This window comes from Triturus cristatus, chromosome 1_2 (genome assembly GCF_964204655.1).
Source record: "Triturus cristatus chromosome 1_2, aTriCri1.1, whole genome shotgun sequence".
Taxonomy (NCBI): Eukaryota; Metazoa; Chordata; class Amphibia; order Caudata; family Salamandridae; genus Triturus; species Triturus cristatus.
Window position 1 is genome coordinate 552,232,713 of NC_140580.1, and position 18,430 is coordinate 552,251,142.

Sequence of the window (18,430 nt, forward strand, 5' to 3'; positions counted from 1 at the left end):
TGGTGGCTGGGTCTACCCATTACGCAGGCCATACGCTTGATCTTCTTTTTTCAAATGTACGGGAAATGGTCATTGAAACCCCGGAGCCGCTGTTATGGACTGATCATTTCTTATTATAATTCACCATTCCAACTATGCCTAAAAAGAAACCAAACGTTGATAGCAATCAAGTATCCCGTAGGCCCTGGCGCAAAGTAACTTCGCCGCTATTCGAAGAGAATTTCTGTCCTTATTCCTTAGACCCCGCAGCTAGTGTTAATTACAATGCTGTGCAATTAAATAACGCAATACTAACTACACTTGATCTAATTGCCCCGTTCCAGAATATTAGGTCCAAGAATCGAACCGCTTCTTGGTTCACGGATCATTTAAAAATCACTAAAAATTTATGTTGTACCGCAGAAAAACTGTAGCGGAAAACAAAAAACTCTGTAGACCGTGAAAATTATAAAAAAACAGCACTATGGCTATATGCGCGAAATAAAACTAGCCAAAAAAACGCACTTGGTAAATCGGATAAACAAGGCAGAAATCTCTTCAAGGGAACTATATCATATCCTTAAAGTGTTCACTTCTGCTGCTAATGAACCTATTGTTCCCGTCTCCCAAATGTGGACGGATTACCTATCAGGATATTTTGAGGAAAAAATTCTGAACATTCACAACCCTTTCCCACTTCCCCAGACCACAGGTACATTGAAGAACCTCTGTGTTCTTCACGTGATCCGTGCAAATTTTTAACCGACTTTAAGGAGTGTGACTTTAAGTCTGTCACCATGGCCATGACAAAAATAAAATCTGGCTCCCCCGCTGATCCTTTCCCTCCCAAATTTTTTCCTATTATGGCCCCTACAGTCCTAACGGGGCTGGTCAGCCTATTCAATAAATCCCTGGCTGAATCCGATTTTCCATCATGCTGGAAGACAGCTAGGATCAGACCAATTTTGAAGAAGCCCTCGGCAGATCGGGAGGTACTTCTGAATTACAGGCCGATTTTTCTATTACCCTATTTTGGGAAAATACTGGAGTCTTTGGTAAATAAACAGTTGGTGTGCCACCTTGAAAGCCATGGACTTTTAGATCCCTCGCAATCCGGCTTTAGAGTGGCACACAGCACTGAGACTGCTCTGGTTGAGGTCACTGACAATATCAGACTAGTTCTAGATAAACATCAGTCAGCTATCCTCGTTCTGCTCGACCGGTCGGCGGCCTTTGACACCATCTCCCATCGGATACTTGAACGGCGACTCTGGGAGGTTGGTGTCAGGGGGCAGGCCTTGAAATGGTTCGGCAGCTACTTGAAGGATCGCAAAACCATTGTCCAGATGGGAAATACCACCTCTAGTGAACGTCCAGTAAAGATGGGTGTCCCCCAGGGCTCTATTTTGAGTCCTACCCTTTTTAATCTTTACTTGACCCCTCTAGCTGCAGTGATTAGAACATATGGCTTTGACGTCATATCCTATGCTGACGATACACAGATTCTGGTCACGTTCGGTCCTGACCCCAACGTAACTAAGAAACGTATTAAAGACTGTTTGATCCATGTGGATAAATGGATGATATCTAACCATCTCCAGTTAAATGGGACCAAGTCTGAGATCATGCTTTTTGGTAAAGCGTCCAACCACTGGATTCAGGACTGGTGGCCATATAGGCTCGGTCCATGTCCTCCTCATAAGAACTTGGTCCGGAACCTAGGATTCTATATGGACAATTGTCTGTCCATGAAGGGGCATGTGAATCATATTATTGGCACCTGCTTCGGTGTTATGCGGAGCCTTCGCAAAGTTTTCAAATGGCTTCCCCTCGAGGCTCGCAGACCCTTAATACAAGGTCTAATAATCAACAGAATGGATTATGGCAACACTCTGATAAACTCGAAGTTCTTCAGAATACCGCTGCGAGGCTGGTCCTTGACCGCCCTTACAGATCTCCGTCGTCACCCTGTCTGAACACCATCCACTGGCTCCCTGTGAGAAAACAAACTCTTTTTAAAACCATATGTTTAACACATAAACACATGTATGAAAAAGGTCCAAAATACTGGTCGCCAAAGCTACGTTGGTACCAACCTTCTAGGGCATTGCGCTCTAGCGACTCTGCTCTGCTTACCCCCCTTAAGATTCACACTGCAAGACGGGGGGGGGGCGCGCTTTTACATTCCTGGCTCCAGCATCTTGGAATAAAATGCCTTACGAACTCCGCAACATGTCAGATCACAGCTGTTTCTGTAAGAGGCTTAAGACCTGGCTTTTTGGAAACTAGCCTTGTGGTCCCGTTTTTATCTGTTCAGAGCAGCCTGCTAGCGCAATGAGACTCGTAAGAGTGATATGTGCGCGATATAAGTATTTCTGACTTGAGAACTGGCAGTCATGAAAACGATCTCCACGTTTTGACAGGTCAGAGGGCTTTGTAATTTGTCACTTGCAGGAGTGAATAGATGGACGCTGCCATCTACTGGAAGTAAAAGGAACTTTGATTCGCCTGAAACTGTATCCCCATACATCCTAGTACAAGTGCTGTTGATGAATTCGAGGAGTGAGGCTGCCTAATTTAGTTTGCTGTGGTTTAGCACCAGGGTGAGCAGTTCGTCTGTGTATGCAGTTTGGGCACTTTTGGAGTCGTTTTTGGCTTTTCCCAGCGTTGACCGTGAGTACTTTATTTAGTTGTTTTATTTTTAGCTTTTTACGCATCGCAGTGGAGCACCCTAAGGCAGTTAAACCACCGTCTCAGTTTAAATTTAGCACGAGCTATACTCCGCGCGCTCGAGCTCACCTGCGTCTCCTCGCGAGGCGTTTCTGCTTCCATGATGATCAGAGCTGCTCCTGGATGCCTGTGTGCACTGACGCACCGTGAGCTACCCGGGGCAGCGTCAAGAAGCGTGCCGCCATATTGTGTTTCCACCGGAGCTCTGCACTTTAGCCACGCTTTCTTCCAGTGTTCACCCAGTAGTGCTGCTTCTGCCAACCACGTTTGTTTTCCGTTTGGGGGGACAATAAAGTTTTTTTTCCCCGTGCAGCACTAGGACATTGTACTCTAGTTTTTCAAAGACCTGCCTGCTCAAATGCTCTGGTGAGTTACGCCTTTTCGATGCCAAGATCTAGTTGTGTCACAGCATGGAGGTGAAGCGATTTCATGAATCACCTAGGATACCCAATGCCAATTTCAGGATATGGCCAGTCTCGCTTATTTTCTGCAAGCAACGCTATCCATCTGGAGCAACGTTTCGTTCCATCAGAAGAACGCCCAATTCGTACTTCTGTAATGAATTAATATTCATCATTACATTGATGTACTGGTCATCGGCTAATCCTCTAAGGAAACATTTTATTCTTTCAAGTATTGGTGTTGTTATTATCATATCTCTCAGGCCCATCTAAAAAGTTAATTCAACCATTCATTCATTCATTCGTGTGGCATGTTTATTTTATTTAAAAAAAAAAAAGAATAGAAGTTATTTATTTTAAAATTGCTGCAATATGTTTTTCCATTTCGTTGACACAGCAGTCTTTATGGGCAAGGGTTTCGTATAGCTTTCTTCTTATGATATTGATCTGTTACATGTTTCCAGAAGGAAACTTTTTATTAGGTATGCGAGTGAATAACCTACAGTCTAACACATTTTTTCATTATTTGAGGTATGCATTGCCAACAAAGTTTGTTGGTTCATAACGTGTAATTGTTCCCTCTTAGGTAATTTATCTGTTACAAGTTCCAGATGGGAATGTTCATTAGTTTAGGTTTATATATAGCCTACTACAGCCAGTAACAGAATTTCTATGGTATGCATACATTGCCGTGTCATTTCACTTGTACGTGGATATGTCACATACGTTATTACTGTATAGTATTTTACTCATCTTCACAGAAATAATTTTCATTATTGAAGTATGCACTGGTTCATAACGTGGAATTTTTCCCTTAGCTAATTAATCTGTTACAAGTTTCCTAATGGGAATTTTCATTAGTTTAGGTTTATGTATAGATTGCCTTCTAAATTCAGCCAGTAACAGAATTTTCATGGTACGCATGCATTGCCAGTGTCATTTCACTTGTACGTGGAAATGTCACATAAATTATTACTGTACGTTATTTAATTTAACTGCATGATTAGAATTTGCATTTATTAAGGTACACACTGTAATAGCCTTCGGCTATGTGGTCTTCCACCGGTACGTGAATTTACCACATATGATCAAGGCTCCACGGAGCAGAAACGTTATGGCCGTCGCTCTGGGCAAATAAAGAAACCAGCACCAATTCCAGGCTCGTGTACTCTTTCCTTTGGCAGTTGAAGGATCCTCAAGGCTGTTGGAAGTAGTCTTTCTGATATATATATATATATATATATATATATATATATATATATATATATATATTTTGCATTATTGTGTATCGCTCATAGTGCTTTCTTCGCATGTTTAGTTAAGGGGTTGCCATTTATTCATGTGTACGATGATATCCACTTTTGCGTGGACAGGTCACTTTCTGGTATACATTTTTGAAAGCCTACTGGCTTTGTGATATTCACTTGTACATGCTGATATCACCTACTGTGTTTTTACTTCTTATTTCTTTACTTTACTGGATTTATCCATCCACTGTGTGTAGAATCTACGACTTCTGTAATTTTGTGGCAGTGTGTGGTTTTCACTTCTTCTCTTGGTTCTGGTACATGATTCTACCCCTTTTTCTGTCATGTTGAACTTATTTTATTGTTCAACAGGGTGCAGTTTTCACCTTTCTTAATATACTTTTTTCTTCAGTCTTTCCTTATATTCTTATGAATTGCTTGATCTTTCCTACCTTTTCTACCATTTGCTATTTCTATCCTTCATTTGCTCCGTTAATGGGGATGAGGCATGCTATGTCTTTTGCTCTTAATTAATGCAATGTATTTTCTTTTATGAATTATTGCATGTCTTTTTCCTTTGGATACAGTGTTAGCAATTTTACCCCTATGTTGATTCATTTTGTTACTGTACTTACAGAATTGTTTTGTTTCTGATTAAAAGGGGGAAGGTGATGTAGTAGACTAGTATTACAGGTCTTGCTGCTCAGCCAGAGTGGAATGTTGGTGCGTGGTTGGAATGGAGTGTTGGAATGCCCGAGTGTGAGGATCAGTTGAGGACGGGCTGAGCAGCAAGTGGGCTGCTCCTGGTGGGGCCCCCTTGATACTTATCATCTGATTAATAAAGCATTCTTCATATGCTACACCTCATCTACTTCCAATTATTTCATCTTATTACACCATCCCTCTCTATTGTGTCTCTCAGAATAAGAGGCAGAAATGTTCTTTTGCTGTACTTCATTAAAGCATGTTCTCAAAATTATGTAGGTTCTGGGTCTTTTGGTCTTGCCATTTTCTAGCTCCTTCTATGCCAAGTTCTTGTATATTGCTGTTATTCCATTGAAGAACAGCCATACGCATACAGTTTCCATGAGTTTGAAGGTAGGTTTCACTCTTTCTTCTTAATTCCTGTTTCACCTTTAAAGGAGGATGACGATGGGACTTCCCCATGATGACGCTCCTACCAACTCTGAATGAAAATGTCTTGCTATGGTGTGTCTGGAAACTGGATTCCCAGAAGTATTTTAATTATAGCATAAACATTTATTTTTTAATATCAGGAGCCTGTGGTAGGCACATTAACCACAGACCTTATTGCTTGGTGGTGTTTTAGGCTGCCATCTAAAAAGAAAAGTAATAGTCCGCTTTTTCTTAACCCCAAAAGTTTGTTTTTATTAGGTGTAAAAGATTCTTTTATTTAGATATCAAGACACTCCTTTTTACATGCCTGTTCAGCTTTGTCAATTGGGGACGAGTACTTTATCACATTTTTAAGATGCTGGATTGCAAGCCTCTAGAATGTAGTGTGTGCAAGTGGAAGAGAAGCCAGGCCAGTATGAAAAGCTTCTTGTTTCTAACTAACTCCACATGTCTTTTGATCACATTATACCCAGCAATCAACTCTCAAGTAGGGATTGTGCTAATCTAGAGGCTACGAAGGTTCATATAAATGTGGGTTCTCAAAGCGGTGTCTTTCTTCTAAACTCTGTTAAGTGTGACATTGTTATAACTTACCCCGGTGGTACATTCCCCTCCCCCCTCCCTACTTTACCTAGTGGCTCCATCTTGGAACTCTCGAGTGAAGGCTGCCTTGGAATGTTGGCAGGCAGTGCTTCTATTGATTTGAGCTTTTGACTGGCAAGCTGAAGGTATACTGGTTCTTGACTTACAACTAAAGAACATTCATCTTACCTACTGCGTGGTCAATTACTTCAGACATGTAACAGCAGACATGTAAAAGTATAATTTTCAGCATACGCTCTGAATTCTGCTTCCATTGTTCATCCAGCCTTTGCATAAAGGCATCATTATTGGAAGCCTTATTTCAGATGGGTTCTTGCCATATGGCAGTAGGATGCTTCTTGTGATCTGATGCATATAGGACTCTCTGGTTGTCCTGCAGAAGATCTTATTTTATAAAATCTTCAGTAAAAATCCGGACCGTCCACGGAGCCTTCTTGCAGTTAAGGAAGAAGTTACTTTCCAGTTCCATACCTGGATCTCTGAGCATAGGAAGCTTGCTATGATTGGTGTATTAGAGGCTGGGTTGTGTCTGAACGTAAAGGAGCTACACCCAACGACAAAAGGCGATAGATGGAATGCTTGAATTACTCTCAGCCACTGGAGATCATGGGCCGCATTTCACTTCATTGTGTTTCACCCAACATGCCACTCTAGATCGAGGCTTGCCGTATGCAAAACAGTACTGACTTGGGTCATCATGGATGCAGTCTCTTGAACTGCCCCTTTCAGAAGGAAATGCTAGCAACCGTAGATTGGTTTGGGCCTATTCAGTAGGGGTGCAGCTTGATTCCTATGGCACAGTGAGCACTGGACCTACTTCTGTGCATACTCATCGCACTCACTTGAGGCATCAACTACAGCAAAGTGATAGCTAGAATACTTGAATGCATCTGAACCACCCTACTGATGAGGCCCAAACAGGCCAAAATCTTTTTAGGGTAGCCTGCGTTCTGGTTCAGAAGGTCCCTAGCCTTGGCAATTCTGGCTGGACTGCTACTGTTGAAGCATGACCAAAGCGGATTTACATGTGGCCTGTTCCTGTTTTAGGTGGCATGGTGGGAAAAATAACGATGACCTGGGATGCGGCCTGGAGAGTAATTCCAGCATTCCACCCATTGCCGTATTTGTATTCCTCCGTACATCTGCATGAAACCCCTGAACAACTTGAGTGCGCAAGTGAGTGCTGCACTTGGAGTCCTGTTGAGGTGCTTATGGCCTGCTTGTTAATAGGATTATCCATAATTTCTCCTTTTATTTTTCTGGATAAGGGTTATAGCACTGAAAATAGCCTCCTTCAAGTCCTGCATCGCTTGTCAATTTTTCCATCTATGGATTCTAATAAAAGTTGACTGTTATGTAAATCGCACCATTGCATCATGTCTTACCTGTGATAGAGCTGAAATGGCAGAGGGCTGGAAAAGGAATGCATGGTAATTTGTGGCAATCATTTTTCACAAATAATTTGTGTTTGTGCTCATTACCAAGTAGCTATAATTGAGTATCTAATTCTGGACGTATATGGACTATATAGATAAGGCTATAGAATCCTCGGTACATAAATGTGCTCAGCGAAACGGCTAACCGTTGGCAGTATGGCGTCTCCAGTGACCGGTTTAGGTAAATGTCATGTAGTCACACTATCAACACACAAAAGTTTAATTTCTAGTAATTGCAAAGCTATTCCAATCCCTACCACTATATGGTGGGATAAAGCACAGCATGTGAATCAAGAAAAAGTTCAAAATTATAACGGGTAAGTATGCCATTTATACAATAAAACATATACCGCATTCATAAACAACGTGGTTTTCAGATGCATAACATGTTAGATTTTAAGCAATGCCCAGCCATTTAATGGTGTTTACTATAGCAAAACCGTTTGAGGCAACACAGTTGTTCTTTTCTCTAATGCTCTTCTTTCATTGGGATTTGTGGACTTTGCAGGTGTGTGTGGAAGGCCGTCTGTACCTGGAGTTCATGTTTGATGACATGATGAGGATAAAAACATGGCACTTCAGTATCCGGCAGCATCGAGAGCTCATCCCACGTAGCATCCTTGCTATGCATGTGAGTGTTCTGGAGGTAGCCTATCTTCCTCTTCTTTTTCTGAGAGTGCAATTCTTTGTGGCTGGGCTCTATGCCTCCTCAGTCAACCTCCTCGCCCCCTCCACGGAAGGTTAAATCCGTGGAGGATTGTTAGAAGAGATGAAGCCTTGGGAGGGAAAAGGACACATGCAGTAGGTAGAACATAGTTACAGGGTAGTTGTGTGTTTTTACCGCCCCTTCATGTACATAGATGTGCATACTATCTATAGAAGTGGTTGTTTAGCTAGGATTTGTGAATTCCTTTTAGCTAAATTCGGAAATAATTTGAATGCATTTGTAAATTATGCCCTGTACATTTGAGAAGTTTGGATTATATTCATCTAATGTGTAATACACAATAGTTAAGTCGCTGGTAATTAATTGAGCTGAAATAATGCACTTGTATATCTCCTGTTGCCATAATTTTTTAACACAAGATGTATGTATGAGTATAGATATATGGATTTATGCTGCTCCTGTGAATCTAAAGGTGACCCAATAGAACGATACCTATAGCGAGTTTACAATTAAACATACTTTTACTACTATTGTGTGAAAGTTTAAGATGTCTTGTATTTTCACAGTACAGTATAACTGATGTGAGTGTCCCACGTTGCATGTTACAATGACTTTCAGAGGTAAATAGCTCTCCGAATAGACCTGATGTTTAGCGGTGTGTGTTTTTGTTTCACTTTTTATCCCTTGTGTCCAAGTTCTGATCCAATTTTGTTTGTCACTGCTATACATGTCCAAGCAGCATGGAATTAACCATACATGCAGATCCTTGTTGAGTAATTTGCTATGTAGTGCCATTTTTAGAGAAGCTAGAGCCAATATTACCCACTCAAAACTTTGCACCTCATGAACCTGGACCCTCCCAATACTCAACAATCTTAATATATAGAATATTCCACTCTGCACATGTGTATACATACTGGCATGTTGTACATATGTCAAAGTGCAGAGTTGCATTTTAAGTTGGTACTTCTGGAAGGTGGGATGGGCTTGGGTGGATCTAGTTACTGATGGATCAATGCATCTGTAAATTTAAGGATCTGGAGGCGTGACTCGAATGTCAGACGAGTGGCTCAGAGAGGAGTGTGGGGTTTTGGGTCAAGTTTTTTGCAACATGTGCGTTTGGAGGGGAAGAGTGAAAGTTTCAGTCGAGTTTGTCCTAAAGCTGCAGTACCTGTTAAGACCAACTCTCAGTGTATGGATCTATTTCATACATTTATGTTCAGAAGTTGTAATTTTTCTTTCTGTTATGAAGTTCTTTTTGAGTATTTCAATTTTTAGATTTCGGAAAATGTGGTTGGTTCCCCAAAATGCCCTCCCTTAGAGCCGCGATTATCTGGTATCTTGTTACTCTGCCAGTGACGTTTAATTCCCTCATTTCTAAAGCATAATCGCCTCCTGTGAACATTTTATACAGATGGTTATTAGACCACATTGTCAGAGGCACAGGTGAAACCACCTTGATTTTGTTGTGTGTTACCCTAGTATGATGGTTTTATTGCATCAGAGCTGTAGATGTACTAGCTGGTTAGACGCCACATGCTTTTGCATGGCACATTTCATTTCAGCGTTTAATTTGCTTCTTACCTTGTTTTGAATATGGGTGGTTGTCAAAATGCAGAGTGGCATATATCTCAGTGATTCATCTTATTACCGAATGGGGTGCACTTCCATGGCAATCTTGTTGCTAACTGGGTAGTAGCGGATTACAAGTAGGGTCCTGTTGTGAGTCTTTTGCTTTGTATTGCAAGTGGTTGCAGGTTAATCCCAGGGATCTTGACTGTTCTTGATTGGGGTGTTCGTGATTCAGTTCAGTGATCGTCCCAAGTTAATGAAGTCTGATCTGAAATGCTCCTAGTTTCATCCCTGCTATGATGTCTGACTATATCTGGTTTTATTGTCTTGGCTGAATATTGTGACATGCTTCTCTTGAGAGAGATTGTTCTGAGAGAGAGAGATACAGAGAGAGAGAGAGAGAGAGAGATACAGAGAGAGAGAGAGATACAGAGAGAGAGAGAGAGATACAGAGAGAGAGAGAGATACAGAGAGATACAGAGAGATACAGAGAGATACAGAGAGATACAGAGAGATACAGAGAGATACAGAGAGATACAGTTAGAGAGATACAGAGCGAGAGATGCAGAGCGAGAGATGCAGAGCGAGAGATGCAGAGCGAGAGATGCAGAGCGAGAGATGCAGAGCGAGAGATGCAGAGCGAGAGATGCAGAGCGAGAGATGCAGAGCGAGAGATACAGAGCGAGAGATACAGAGCGAGAGATACAGAGCGAGAGATACAGAGCGAGAGATACAGAGCGAGAGATACAGAGCGAGAGATACAGAGCGAGAGATACAGAGCGAGAGATACAGAGCGAGAGATACAGAGCGAGAGATACAGAGCGAGAGATACAGAGCGAGAGATACAGAGCGAGAGATACAGAGCGAGAGATACAGAGCGAGAGATACAGAGCGAGAGATACAGAGCGAGAGATACAGAGCGAGAGATACAGAGCGAGAGATACAGAGCGAGAGATACAGAGCGAGAGATACAGAGCGAGAGATACAGAGCGAGAGATACAGAGCGAGAGATACAGAGCGAGAGATACAGAGCGAGAGATACAGAGCGAGAGATACAGAGCGAGAGATACAGAGCGAGAGATACAGAGCGAGAGATACAGAGCGAGAGATACAGAGCGAGAGATACAGAGCGAGAGATACAGAGCGAGAGATACAGAGCGAGAGATACAGAGCGAGAGATACAGAGCGAGAGATACAGAGCGAGAGATACAGAGCGAGAGATGCAGAGAGATGCAGAGAGATGCAGAGAGATGCAGAGAGATGCAGAGAGATGCAGAGAGATGCAGAGAGATGCAGAGAGATGCAGAGAGATGCAGAGAGATGCAGAGAGATGCAGAGAGATGCAGAGAGATGCAGAGAGATGCAGAGCGATGCAGAGCGATGCAGAGAGATGCAGAGAGATGCAGAGAGATGCAGAGAGATGCAGAGAGATGCAGAGAGATGCAGAGAGATGCAGAGAGATGCAGAGAGATGCAGAGAGATGCAGAGAGATGCAGAGAGATGCAGAGAGATGCAGAGAGATGCAGAGAGATGCAGAGAGATGCAGAGAGATGCAGAGAGATGCAGAGAGATACAGAGAGAGAGATGCAGAGAGATACAGAGAGATACAGAGATAGAGATGCAGAGAGATACAGAGAGATACAGAGAGATACAGAGAGATACAGAGAGATACAGAGAGAGAGATACAGAGAGAGAGATACAGAGAGAGAGATACAGAGAGAGAGATACAGAGAGAGAGATACAGAGAGATACAGAGAGATACAGAGAGAGAGATACAGAGAGAGAGATACAGAGAGAGAGATACAGAGAGAGAGATACAGAGAGAGAGATACAGAGAGAGATACAGAGAGATACAGAGAGATACAGAGAGATACAGAGAGAGAGAGAGAGATACAGAGAGAGAGATACAGAGAGAGAGATACAGAGAGAGAGATACAGAGAGATACAGAGAGATACAGAGAGATACAGAGAGATACAGAGAGAGAGATACAGAGAGAGAGATACAGAGAGAGAGATACAGAGAGATACAGAGAGAGAGATACAGAGAGATACAGAGAGAGAGAGATACAGATACAGAGAGATACAGAGATGGAGATACAGAGAGAGAGAGATACAGATACAGAGAGAGATACAGAGAGAGATGCAGAGAGAGATGCAGAGAGAGATGCAGAGAGAGAGAGAGAGATACAGAGAGAGATGCATAGATACATACTTTATATATAAAGTGACTCTTGTTTGGTCTGTGGTGAGATAATTGGAGTCATTTCTTTGTTGAAATTAAATTTCTTTGTGACTGATTATATTCTTTTGGATCCAGATTTTTGCCCTTTATCTGCTTGAGTAATATAAAGGCAAGTATATACCACTCGATCCACTTCAGGGTGTTTTTTTTAAAAATAGTTTCTTGTTCATTACACTTGATCACTACACCATTACGGGGTTACAAAAAAAGGAAAAATGCATAGAAGGGCATGTCACTGAATCTTTGAGCACATATTGTACATGCATATTTAAATTGTGTTCTTGTCCATTGCAGTCCCAGGATCCCCAGATGCTGGATCAGTTGTCGAAGAACATCACAAGGTGTGGACTTTCCAACTCCACGCTTAACTACCTCCGGGTAAGTGGTATCTCACATTAACTAGAGCGTCTCTTGGGCCAGTGAGCATACACCTTAATCAGTTCTATGGAAATCTCATTTAGCAAGTTATGCTGACTTCTTTGACTTGCCTATGAGTACTGTGGAAGAGGCATAGTGAAGGTATGTTGCATCATTTTACACAGATTCCAAGCATGACACTCCGATTAAATCTTGGTCTGCAGTATAGGAGTCATGCTAATAATCACTTGTCTGGCAAAATTGTTACTGGTACTTGGTTTCTATCTAAGATGATTATAGTAATTAAATTAGTATTATTGAATGAAAGAAACTGCAGCTAATTGAAGGTAATTAACAATAATGTAAATTAACCCAGTGTAGTGCTCAAGTTGCTTGCCCTTTATGCTGAGCATGTGATGGCATCAGGTCCAACAGTTCCAAACTTGCAAACTGACCCAACTAAACGTTGAGCAGTATACACGTAAATGTCAAGGTGAGTGACTTTTTATGGCTCATAATTATGGGTGTGATCGGTTTCAAAGAGGTTCTAGTTGTGACAGTTATGGAAACTCTGGCAAAAAAAACATAAATTACATATTTCCGCCATCACCTGGTTTGGCCAAGTAGGAAAGGCCTGGTCCCTTGCTTATTAAGTGGTAACTCAACTACAAAATTACCACATCTCTGAACCATCTGTCATTTATTCATCAATTAAAGCGATTTTTTTTTTTTTTAATTTTTTTTTTTTTTTAAGTACACTGAGCTGCATAAATATTCCAAGACCTTTGCTTGCTGGTATCAATTAGGTGCGTCATGTGTACGGCCCACAGAAATTCATCTTTCAGATGGGCACATTGTTATTGACATAAACGGGCCAACCCCACTGGTTTTCTTCTTGCCTGTAATGAATGCATTTTCTTTAATTTTCTTCTCCCAGATCCAGTGAAATGAAAATGAAATGAAAAAAGGAATTTGCTAAAGCGCACTGCTGCCAAGCGGTGATCATCAGATCTTTGTTCTTACAACCTAAGGGACCACTTTATCAATTTTTTTGTTCAATATCTACTTGTTTTCCCATGCTCAATTTCAGGGAACACAACATCAACTTCTACATGTATGTGTTCGCAGTTAAATACATATCACTTGATCTGCAAAGGCGGATTGATCGGCTTGGCTTCGATCTCCTCACGCACACAATAGTGCTATTGAATACGAAAAACTAAAAGATGCGAAAAGCAAAAGTTTAAAGCTTGGGCAGTAGAAAACCAGTTTCGTGTTAAGAGTACCTGCTTGTTTTTTTAAGAAGTGCTGGTACTCTCCAATTAAAAGTATTATTGTTGGAAAACGAGGCAGCATCTGTGAGGCCTGCACATATAACATGACTACATTTGTCCTTCACTGGGAACCAAACACCCAATTGTAGCACCTGTTTCTGAGGGTAGCTTTGCAGAGCAGTCTGAGGCTTACTCAAGGGAGGTGGTGTGGGCTAGTAATCGCCATTTGCAGGTGCGCAAAAATAACACTCAATAATTGATTGTCCAGTCTGTACTTTGCTTTATAAAAGTAAGAGTACATTTATTAAACACACACACACACACACTACTCAAAACCATGCACCAATTTACAAATATACATAAGCTGTTGGAATTACTTTGTGACATTGCATAACATCTCCACCCCTCCCGTGGGGGGTGGGGTCTAGTACCACCACTCCCCTGTATGCACATCATCTTGCCCCCAATTCAATTAGTTGAACATCTCCTGTGGCGTGGGCCCTGCGCACTGGCACCATCCCAGTAGCGACTCACCCCATTACCTCAACAAGCATTAAAGATGGATACACCTGCCTTGGTGACACATAACCCTGACTGAGCATCTCCTACTGACCATAAAGTATGCACCTCGATAACTTAAGGGCTAGCAGTCTGGGGTCTTCACCTAAGTGCAGCAGCAAGAATACATGTTTAAGCACCACTTTAGAATGATGGTTCTCATAACATTTGGGTATCATTAAAATGATTGCATTGCAATTACTGCCCCTAAAGGCATCACAGCTGAAATCAAAGGATTACGCAGATACAACTAGACATCCTAGCAGGAATGTCTGACAACATAATCCCACTTTGCTTATGACATCACCTTACACCAGTACTTCACATTATACATGTGACCTTCAGTCCCTCATAAAGAAATAACATTAGTAAAAGCATTTCTGGTGCAATTACACCTCTTCACCTCCAGGGGATGCCCTTCTCTAGACATCCCCTACTCAGCCCTTCACTCCATTATGCACTTCTCAACCCTCCTCCAGCTGTAGAACGAAAGTTCCATCCCAAGAGGAGTGGCTGGCTGAGCCCTTGAGGAGTTATTCTTTTTAAGTCCCCATGTGACATAGGTGGGGACGTCTCTTCGTGCTGGGGGGAGACTGCGCTTCTCCAGCAGTTCCCCCCCAGCCCCTTTTCACCATTGAGGGTGACCCCTCTCCTCTGGGGGCCACCAAAACGCCAAAAACAATTGATTCCCCATGCCTTGCAAGGCATTATGGGGCGCTTCAGGCTCCTGCTGATGAACATTATAGCAGCGGCTTTCCCGCTGCGAAGGGGAGAGCCGCGATCTGTGCCTCCGGCCACTTTGGCTGCCCGTTGGAGGGTTTGGTCCCACCCGGACCCTCAGGTGAGTAAGATGGCTCGAGGAGCCCACCCCTGGCCGCTTATGCAGAGTTTTCGGGGCCAGGTCCCACCCGAGCCCTTGGCACCGCTTCTCCTCCTTCTTCGCGGGGGCCTGGTCCCACCCGAGCCCTCTGCAACCTTGGCACTTCTGGTGGTGGGGACAGCCCAGGGAGACCACCCCTGGCTGCTCCGGCTGGCTCCCAGCCTGGCCAGCACTCTTGTGTGCGGCCGCAGTAGCCAGTGCTGCTCTTCGGGTCTGCACGCTCCGGCGGGCAGACGCGGCGGCTGCCGCAGGACCGGCGAGTCTTCAGGGGGGAGTGCGACGACACTCCCCCTGCCTCTCTCCAGCTTCGGGGCCCGGAGATTGGGTCCCGGGCCCCTGCCTCCTCTTTGGGCTGCTTCTAATGAGTTGACCCCGTGGAGTGAGAAATATTTGACGAGCGTCAGTTGAAGTCGTGTCCTGATGGCTGCATCTATTTTTTGAAGTGGTATACGTAAAGTTTCAACTTTGAAGCCAGTATTCAAGAGAAAGTCCCGCCAAGTGCAGCGGTAAGAATAAAGACAGAGAGAGCAAAGAAGAAATTAACCTGCTAGATTAAGAGGAACCCTTATGCAGCAAAGACCCTTTACGACCCCGTCCCCCTTTGATTGACATCAAGTGGCAACTGTGATACTTGTGGGGTCATCTGTTCCATCACCTACACCTTAGGCTGTTATATACCTCCTGTGTCCTGAAGAAGACCCGATATGACTATTTACAATTATTGTTTGATGTAGGGTCGAAACGTCGACGGTTCTACAGTCCCTTATTTGATTGGATTTCCTTGTCTATAACAAAAGGATAGGACATGTGCTTTACAAGGTTTATTGCATACCCACGAGGAAGCTGAGGACTTTTTATAATAGGAAATTTTGTATATATTTTTTGGTTTCAATTAAGAGATACGTGCATATATTGTAAATATCAACACTTTCACTTATTGCACTAAGTCACTTTATTCACTTGGTCACTGCGTCATTTTTCAAAAAATATTGTGTATACAGCCTTTCGTCATTTTTTCATTCTCTGTATAGGATTTTGTTTATCTGTGAATGAGTTGATACTCAACTGAAAACGTAAAGAATAAATTGTTGTATCTAAAATTGTAATTCTTTGTTTAATATTGATTATTCAATTGATGCTTAAATGCTGTGGTTTTTTATTCATTTTGATTGAAATTGTTTCCCTATGGAACCATTGTTTGTATTATGTTGTCCTCTTTACGGGCAGCGCGCCTGTGCCTTCAGTCTTCGCTGCTCACTGGGGGGCAGGGTGGGCTCCTGGCACCCCCATGCCAACCTTCCGGGGAGCGCAACGGCGCTCCCGGTCTTAATTTTTCGGCGGGGACCAGGGTGGACTCCTGGCACCCCGCGGGGGCACCTTCACAGGGAGCGCGACGGCGCACCCGGCTTATATCTTCGCAGGGGGGGGGCAACGGCGCTCCCCCGCCTCCCATCTTCAGTGGGGGCCAGTGTGGGCTCCTGGCCCCCCTTGCAGGGCACCTTCACGGAGAGTGCTACGGCACTCCCCCGCTTCCCTTCTCCTTGGGTGCAGCCCCCGGGACCTGGCCCACCCCGGGGGCATCTCTGAGACCGGCGGCGGAGCCCCACGCACTTTGTCTGTCTTCTTAGGGGCCAAAGGTCGCCTACCTTCCGGGGGCCATGTCTCAGCCCCTGGGGGTTCGATCAGCCCCATTTTCGCGTCTTCTTTCTTGCTCCTGGTGGCGTCCCGCAGCCACTGGGAGCACTCTCCTTCTCCCTCCGGGTCTCCAAGAGGCTGCATTCTGCAGGGAGCAGTCTTGACTGGCTCCCTGCACCAGCCTTTCGCCCGGCTGTCCTCCTGGGCCTCTCTTCTCCCTGCGCAGAGGCCCCTGCATCTGCACACCAGTCGTGGGCTCTTCTTCTGGTGCTGTTAGGGCCCTGGGGGGCAGTCAGGGGGTACCTGCTTCCAACTGCCCATTGCCAGGTTGCCGCACCTTCCGCCTCAGCAGACCACACCCCATAGAGAGCTTCTCTTCCTGTCCAAGCACTTTTTAAAAGTTGAGTAGGGGGCTGGCAGGAAGTCTCTGTGGGTCCTATCAAACAGCGACACATCACTTCCCTGCCCCCTCCTCCTTGTCCAGCCTCTGGGTTTGTTCAAAATGGCGTCGTCCAGTGTATCTGGCCACATGGCCTCTGAAACCCAACTCCTTCCCCCCCCTCACTGCCTTCCCTCCTTGGTGTAGCCTGGTGCCTGGCACCCAGTGACTGCTGCTAATGGATGAGCCTGTAGCCCCACCCATCTTCTCTTCGTGGAGAAGAGGCCGTAGCTTGTGGAAGAAAGGTAATCAATCAATCCATCCAGCTAAGATCAGCCCTCAGCCTGGGTCTGGTCATGGCTGGCTCAGAGAAATATGACAGTTCTGTATGACCCAATAGCAGTACAAATATGACTTTGGACTCTGCAGAATACTTCTTTTCACATCAGCTACAGTGGACTTTAGTGCGTGTCTGGAATCTGTAGGCCTTGTGGAAGTTACCCTAGCCCAGGGGTTCCACCATCCCATGTGTCCTATTACTTACTGGTAATCTTCATTACTCTGGGTCCCGTAGTCCTCGACACCTTCAATGACAAGTTAGATGTACTATCTCACTGACAGAAAAAAAGAACGAAGGAATGCTGGACCTACCCTCCCCCCTCCCACTGGGAGTACATAAGGCGTACAGGTCCCAGCAGTCCTCCTGAAATACCAAGCCACAATGAAGGCCGACAGACAGAAAGGGAGGGAAGTCATGAAGGTGTCGATGACTACGGGACCCAGAGTAATGAAGATTACCGGTAAGTAATAGGACGTTACCCCCTGGTCCCTACGTCCTCGACACCTTCAATGACAAGTGAGAAATACCAAAGCAGACACCGGCATTCATACCAGAAAACACAACAAACTGCCAGGATAGCAAAACAAACCCAGAGATTTATTGGAGACAAACAAGAAAAAAACATCAGGAGCGAACAGAGCTTAACACCCCCAACGCAAAACTCCCATCATCCCCCAACACATTGAGGAGCCGATAATGCCTGATGAAAGTGTTAGAAGAGGCTCACGTGGCAGCTCTACAAATCTCAGAGAGAGGAAAACCCCGAACCTCCGCCCAAGAGGCAGCCACCCCCCTCGTAGAACGTCCCCGAACCCCCAAAGGAGGAGGAGACCCAGACAGAGAGTAGGCCAAGGAAATGACTTGCTTCAGCCAACGTCCGATCGACACAGAAGAAGCCCTACCCCCAAGTGAAGCAGCCCCAAAGGAGACAAAAAGGGAGTCCGACTTGCGAAACACCGCCGTGCGATCAAGATAAATGCGCAAAGCCCGGAA

The 18,430-nt window shown here is 44.2% G+C and overlaps 1 protein-coding gene across 14 annotated transcripts in view; it reads left to right on the forward strand.

The window, feature by feature from the left end:
• Positions 1 to 18,430, forward strand: part of LDB1 (LIM domain binding 1) — a 390,551-nt gene that overhangs the window by 350,904 nt on the left and 21,217 nt on the right. For 7 of the 14 annotated variants that reach the window (XM_085606437.1, XM_085606422.1, XM_085606425.1 and 4 more), the window contains 2 exons: positions 8,042 to 8,179; positions 12,309 to 12,392. In XM_085606437.1, coding sequence (XP_085462563.1) covers positions 8,042 to 8,179; positions 12,309 to 12,392 — 222 coding nt within the window. The remainder of the gene's footprint in view (positions 1 to 8,041; positions 8,180 to 12,308; positions 12,393 to 18,430) is intronic. The other 7 variants (XM_085606423.1, XM_085606424.1, XM_085606427.1 and 4 more) reach the window with 1 other exon arrangement.